The 7,578-nt window shown below is 49.9% G+C and overlaps 1 protein-coding gene across 1 annotated transcript; it reads left to right on the forward strand.

Moving 5' to 3' along the window:
- The first annotated feature begins 281 nt into the window (after positions 1–281).
- Positions 282–1,232, forward strand: LOC116500121 (olfactory receptor 14C36-like). The gene has a single exon (XM_032205036.1). The coding sequence runs from the start codon at positions 282–284 to the stop codon at positions 1,230–1,232; it is 951 nt and encodes a 316-aa protein (XP_032060927.1).
- Positions 1,233–7,578: the final 6,346 nt, after the last annotated feature.

Genomic DNA, 7,578 nt, shown 5'->3' on the forward strand with positions numbered 1-7,578 from the left:
GCTCAAAGAGCATGCCTCTGGACTGTGGGCATCTGAGATCCGTGTGCAATGCACTTTACCACATACCGTAGCACAGTACTGAATCATGCTGATCACACAGATGATCCACCTGATCCCTTAGGCACCCTTAGACAGAAAGAAACAGAGCTCATAGGGAATAGACAGTACGTCTTGTGGAGAGGGTTTCTGTGAAACACAAATGAGGTTTTGTGCAGAGAAGTTTTTCTAAGTTGACACAGTCTTTTCCTCCATGGACAGCCAACCATGTTCTGAGGCAGCAAATGTCCAACAGCAGCTTCCCCACTGAGTTCCTCCTCCTGCCATTCGCAGACACACGCGAGCTGCAGCTCCTGCACTTCGGGCTCTTCCTGGGCATCTACCTGGCTGCCCTCCTGGGCAACGGCCTCATCCTCACAGCCATAGCCTGCAACCACTGCCTCCACACCCCCATGTACTTCTTCCTCCTCAACCTCACCCTCCTAGACCTGGGATCCATCTCCACCACTGTTCCCAAAGCCATGGCCAATTCCCTGTGGGACACCAGGACCATCTCCTACTCGGAATGTGCTATACAAGTTTTATTCTTTTTCTTTTTCATCTCAGCAGAGTTTTCTCTTCTCATCATCATGGCCTATGACCGCTACATTGCCATCTGCAAACCCCTGCACTACGGGACCATAATGGCCAGCAAAACTTGTGTCAACATGGCAGCAGCTGCCTGGGGCAGTGGCTTTCTCTATGCTGTGCTGCACACTGCCAATACCTTTTCCCTTCCCCTCTGCCAAGGCAATGCCCTGGACCAGTTCTTCTGTGAAATTCCCCAGATCCTCAAGCTCTCCTGCTCAGATGCCTACCTCAGAGAAGTTGGGCTTATTGTGCCTAGTGTGTGTTTAGCCTTTGGGTGTTTTGTTTTCCTTGTGCTTTCTTACATGCAGATCTTCAGGGCCGTGCTGAGGATCCCCTCACAGCAGGGCCGGCACAAAGCTTTTTCCACATGCCTCCCTCACCTGGCTGTGGTCTCCCTGTTCATCAGCACTGCCTTTTTTGCCTACCTGAAACCCCCCTCTATGTCCTTCTCCTCCCTTAATCTTTTGCTGGCAGTTCTGTACTCGGTGGTGCCTCCAGCAGTGAACCCCCTCATCTACAGCATGAGGAATCAGGAGCTGAAGGAAGCCATGTGGAAAGTGATGAATGGAGGTTTTTCAGAAGGAATAAACTGCCTGTGTTCTTAATGTTAACTGTATACAGACCCAGAAATCTTTCTATTTGTTTCTATTTTTTTTTCTTTTTTACTTTGCTTTACTTCTCATAGTGTTCCCCACAAAGAAACATCGTTGGTCATACCTTCGTACACTGTATGTACCTGTCTCATGTGACTCCAAGTCTTTGTATAAATGGTGGGTCAGGCTTTCTGTGTATTTTAATAAAAGAAAGGATCATACATTGACTTACTTGCCTGATACCCTTCCTTGTAGACCTGTGGTGGAGCTTCAGAGACACATGGCAGAGGGGGAGGGGAGAAGAATCCTGCCACAGCAGCACTGCCAGGGTGTACCTGTGATTGTTCCCTATTCTTGGATAGCACCACAGAGACAGTGAATTCACCTGCCTCTGTACACAATAGGCGAGAGGAATGATGGCAGGCAGGCATCTTTCTGGAGGAAAGCGGGAGCTTCCTGGAGACCCCAAGCACTTGGCAGGGACAGTGTGTGCCCAGGAGTCAGTAGCACATGGAACCCATAAAGCACGGGCACGTCCCAGGTGGAGCCACCCTGAGGTGCTAAATCTGGGTGGGAAAAGGAAAAGCAGAGCTCTGCAACTCCAGGGAACACAGCAGGCATAAGGAAAGCTCTCTGTTGAATTGGTTGTTATACCTCTGGTGAAATTTCATAGATTGAATACAGTGAATCACCCCAAAACATATCCTGACATTGGAGATGTGTTTGACTCGATGATCCTTGTGGGTCCCTTCCAGCTCGGGCTATTCCATGAGTCTCTGACTCTGAAGAAGGCCGGCTATCTGTGCCGGCTATCCATGGCCAAGGAACCACTTGTGTGGGAGGCACTCAGTGCCAGTGCCCCACACCAGCTGGTTCTGTCTTCCCAGCTTGACCAGCACGGCCCTTCAGAGTGCCCCCATGGCCCCACGCACCACAGCCCCCTTGCTCTGCAGAGCAGCACCACCAGCTGGGGGCTGTGGGCAGCATGGGAAGGGGCTGCAGGAATGACTGCTCAGGCCAGTTCAGATGTACTGGGCTGGGGCAAGGCTGTGTGGGACATGGGGTGTCCTGGGAGCAGAGCAGGGCACTGTGGGTGTGCAATGGTGCTGCTTGAGGAACCCCAGGGCCAGCAGTGTGGTGCTGTGCTGTGCTGGGGAGTGGGGCTGGCCTGGGGGGCTGCAGGATGCCTGTGGGAGGGGAATCTCCTGCAGATGGCAGCAGCAGGGACACTGCAACTGACCTCCACTTTTCCATTTGATGCTTTGGGGTCTGCCCAGCCTGGGATGCTCTTCTGGGCTGGGTTGGGGAGAGGATAGGAGATGAAGGTGTGGAGAGCTTGGGAGGGTCTGGGCTGAGCTGGCCTCCTGGGTGAGACAGGGAGGACCAGCAGAGCAGGGGCTGGGATGGACCATTGTTCTCTGCACACTCTGGGAAATGCTGCCTCAGGGCAATGGTCCCAGAACAGCTCCTTGCAACCACCATTCCCAGACTGGGCTCTTGCCACAGCTTACACAAGTGGTTTATATTTCCTCCTCTGAGGGATATCGAATTAATGTATCAGGAGTCCATGTCTTTATTCTCCATATGAGAGTGCACAAGATGTGGGCGTGGAGAGATGACTACCAGTGAGCAGAAGTTCCATAAGATATTCCCTAGGAGTATACTGTGGGACAGACAGTGACTCAAGGTCATCTTCCTTTGCAGGCAATGTGCCCTGGGAATGCACTTGAATGAAACAAATCTAGACATGAAGACTTTCTCACCCACCACAGAGAGTTTTGAACACTTCCCTAACATGTGCACTCAGTGCTTGATAAGTTTTTGCATATTGAGGTGGTCATTTCCTTCAGGATGCCCTAAAGGAGCTGAAGAACTCCCAGGGAAATGTGAGTCCAGAAATGTGGGAGGCCTTCTGAAGCATGAGCTGCTTGGCCCACAGGGTACCTGAGGAATTGTGCAGGGCATCCCCTACACCGGGTATTCCTGGATGGGCTGGGAAGAGGCCTGCTGAGCACAACACCTCCTTGTAGCCCTGTGGATCCTGGCTGTGAGGTAACGTCTGTCCCAGCAGCTGGCTGGACAACAGCAGGGAGGCAGAGCCTCTGAGGTCATAAAGGCCTTCGGAAAGCTGCCCCCAACAGGGTGACACATTTGGGGAGACCAGGGGAAAGCTGAGAGAATAAAGGTGGGAGATTTGGGGGAGAGAAGAGGGACTTGGCTAACAGAAAGGAAAGATCTGGAAGAGGTGAGAGGGGTTCAGGCAAGGCTGTGCTGCTGCAACACTTACTAGGAAAACATCCATGTCAAGCCCTGGCAATATTTTGAAGCAGTAACCATCAGCCCTACTTACCCCTACATCTAAATGCTATCCCTCTCTCTGCAAGGAATTCACTACTCTTACTCCTAACCCCAAATCTCACTTGGCGTGGGTTTGCCAAGTCCCAAATCCATAAGGCCTTACCGTACACTCTTAGCTCAATTCTCACCCTATTCCTCAGCCTTTCATCCCTAGCATTGAATTCCAGCCTTAACATGATTCCTCAACAGAGCCCTGAAGAAAATGCCAACATAACATAACATAGTCTCTACACTAGACACAGACTAGAAGCCAACGCAGTAAACACAGACCTCCCTCTAATACTCTGCCCAACTACTAACCCTGGAAGGCAAGATCTAATCCCTAAACCCTAACCTGAACACCTAATCCCCAAATGCTGCATTCCTGCGGTCTAGTCACCTAACTGAAGCAGTTTGGCCTCATGAAGCTGAGAGAACAACCCTGCAGACACCAAGGTCAGTGAAGAAATAGGCTGTGGAAGTGCTCCAGGTGGTAGAGCAGAAGTTCCCCTGCAGCCCATGGTGCACCATGTTGGAGCAGATCTCCACATGGCAACTGATGGAAGACCCCATGTGGGAGCAGGTGGATGTGGCCTGAAGGAGGATGCAGTCCAGGGAGAGGCCCTGCAGGAGAAGACTCCAGGTCAAAACTGTGGAGAGGAGCCCAGCTCTAGGCAGCCCCTTGTTATGGGGCCTTTCTTCTGAGGACAAACTTGTATTGACCCTTTGATAGATGCTGCACAGGCAAGGACAGGACTCAGGATGGCATCGCCCTTCAGGAAGGAACTACCTTTGCAATTCCCTTGAAGTGTGGAACTCCTGGCTGTGTCACAGCTTGAGCCACTGAACTGTGCAGGCAGACCAAAGTCCCACTGTGACAGAAGCAACCTCGTGCTTCCCCTGAAGCCACTCCCCTCCCAGTCTTCCTGAACTACCATTGACACCGCAGACTCAAGCAAACAGAGATAAAAGGGAGTGCGAGAATGCCAGTGCTGTACAAACTCAGGGACAATGATACATGATATAGCAAGTAACTGGAACACGACCTGAGCACCAGCTCATCACAAGCACCAGCTTCATGCTTAGTTGGTTTGAAAGGACTGAGAACAGGGCATTAGAAAAAGCATAAAAGAAGGAGCTACATCTTAGTATGCACTCAGCCTCACCAGAAGTAGCCCTGCAGAATGACAACCCATCTGGCTGCTCATGGCTTGGACAAGTGTACAGTTTGCTGGTTGAAGAACTTTCTAAATGGCCATGCTCAAAGAGTGAGGGAGTGAAGGGAGTTCAGTCCAGTTGGTGTCAGTTGACCAGATGTTCAGCTTAGTCATCAGTGACATTCCCCAGGGCTTGGGATTGGGTCCAGTTTTATTTAATATATAGATCTACGATCCGAATGAGAGGATCAAGTACACCCTCAGTATATTTGCAGATGACAAGAAGTTAGGTGGGACAGTTGATCTGCTTGAGGGTAGGAAAGCTTTGCAGAGGGATGTGGAAAGGCTAGATTGATGGACTGAGTCCAATCACATGACATTCAACAATGCTTCTGCACTTGGATCATAACAAGCCCATGCAGTAGCATAGGCTTGGGGAAGAGTGGCTGGAAAGCTGTCCAGAAGAAAAACACCTGGGGATGTTGGTCAACAGCCAGTTGAACATGAGCAGCCACCGCCCATCATGGACAGGGACTCTGACATCTTCCAATAGATCATCTGTGCTTATGAGGTCACTGTCAGCTGAAGATCGGATAGGCCATGAGCAGGCCCATGGCAGGTGAATATTCCTGTGATAACAGTGGTGCCTGAGTCGCTGACAGGCTGAGAGTAAGGGTGGTCTGTGTTAGACACTTTGAGGACCCTGGTGCCTGAGAAGCCAGTAGGCCAGGAATAAGCAAATGGCTTGTGTGGGTCTTTGGGAGCTTATGATGTCATGTCAGCAATGGCACACCATGCTTGATTATTCCTGAAATACAACAGAAACCCCAGGCACCTGTCTACTGGTGCATCACACTACTTCATTGGGAACAGAAACCAAACAGGTGTCTATATGGTGCTCAGGTCAGGGGTGTCTGTGGAGCTGACAGACCAGCAGCAGGCCCACAGCTCTCATAAGAGCTTGTGAGGTCACTGTTGCCTGAGAAGATGACAGGCAGGAAGGAGACCCATGCCTGGGGAATGTACTTGTGATGCCACTCTTGGCTGAGTAGCTGACAGGGCAGGAGCAGGTGCATGGCCAGATAAGTTCTTGGGAGGTCACTGGAGCCTGACTACTTCCATGGCGAGTATGCATCAGCTGCAAGGGTATCAGAGAATCACAGAGTCATAGAATGGTTTGGGTTGTAGGAATTCTAGTGACCATCTAGTCCACATCCCTCTGCTACAGGCAGGGACACCTTCCATTAGGCAGCATGTGCCTATGAGGTCATGGTCAGTTGAGGAGTTGATAGGCCAGGAGCAGTCCCCTGGCCTGTGGATGTCATTTGGATGCCAGTGGTGCCTGTGTAACTAACTGGCTGAGAGCAAACATGGCCTGTGCTAGATGCTGGGAGGACCCTGGTGCCTGAGAAGCCAGGAGGCCAGGAATAAGCACATGGCTTGTGTGGGTCTGTGGGGAGGTCACTGGTGATCAATTAGCTGATAGGTCAGGGCAAGGCCCACGGATTGTACAGGTACCTGTGAGGTCACTGGTGCCTGAGGAGGTGGCAGGCCTGGAACAGGCCAAGAACTTGTGTAGGTGTTTGTGAGGTCATTGCTGTCTGACTACAGGCCAGGAGCAGGCTCATGGCAGGTGAAGATGCTATGGCATCACCTGGAGCTGAGTTGGGCAGAATCATGAAATAGCCCGAGTTGGAAAGAATCAAGGATCAGTGAGTCCAACTCCAGCCACCAGACAATAAAATAAATTATATATGTATCTAAAAAACTATACAAACTGTAAATATATTTTAAAAATAGTAAAATATGTAATGTATATATTTATAAAAAATAAACCTTTTACATATGTATAATACATGTAAAATTAATGTAATGAAAAATAAAATAAAATAAGATAAAATATATAATATAATTAATATAATATATTATACTGTATAATATAACATAATACCGTATAATATACTGGAATACTTTATGTAATATAAATATTTATCAAATAAAAATATAATATAATCTATAATATAATATCGGTAATTATATATTATATAATATGAACTATATAATAATACATAAAATATATAAGAATAATATTTAATCTAATGAAATATATAAAAATATAATAATGTATAAGTAATATATATATTGTATATATTCATTAAAATGTGTGTTCTATTAAAAATATAAAATGTATGTATATATATGTGTGTATTTATATTTATATATATATATATAATAAACTATACTTCTGAGAATATTGTCCAACACTTCTTGGACTCTGCCAGGCTTGGATCTGTGGGGAGGCTGGGAGGCACCGCAGGGCCATGCCTGGGCACGGGGCCAGGAGGAAACCACCGTCTTCCTGCCCGGGCGCCATGTCACGTGGGCTGCGGTTTGTGCACCTGCAGTGGCAGGCAGGCTCCAGCTCCCGACCCGCCGCGGGGAATAACGGCCCCTGGGTGACACGCTGAGAGCCAGGGAGACGCCTGAGGCTCTGGGCTGCAGCTCTGCTGCCAGGGCAGACCCTGGACCAGCTCTGGCTGCTGCCGGGACCCCACAGGAGGCTCCCTGGGGAGGGACGGGACAGCCAGCACCCCCATAATGGGGCTCTGGCCCTGCCCAAGGGCCTTTCCCAGCTGCTGCTGCCAGCACAGAGGGGGGGTGTAGCAGGGGCAGGGGCTGGTCTCTTCCCAGCCTGACACAGCCCCTGCTGCAGGACCAGTCCCCTGGATCCCATGGCACAGGGACAGCCGGACAATTGCACCTTGGGCTCTTGGATGCTACAGCTTAGGAGATGCTCCGTGCTCCCACAGCAGGCTGCAAGGGGTGTCAGAGCCATCTGCCCCCACACCCAGCCCTACCCCACG

The sequence above is a fragment of the Aythya fuligula genome, chromosome 31 (assembly GCF_009819795.1).
Source record: "Aythya fuligula isolate bAytFul2 chromosome 31, bAytFul2.pri, whole genome shotgun sequence".
NCBI lineage: Eukaryota > Metazoa > Chordata > Aves > Anseriformes > Anatidae > Aythya > Aythya fuligula.

Coding starts and splice junctions, on each gene's coding strand:
- LOC116500121 (XM_032205036.1), top strand. CDS start 282: ATGTCCAACAGCAGCTTCCCCACTGAGTTCCTCCTCCTGCCATTCGCA.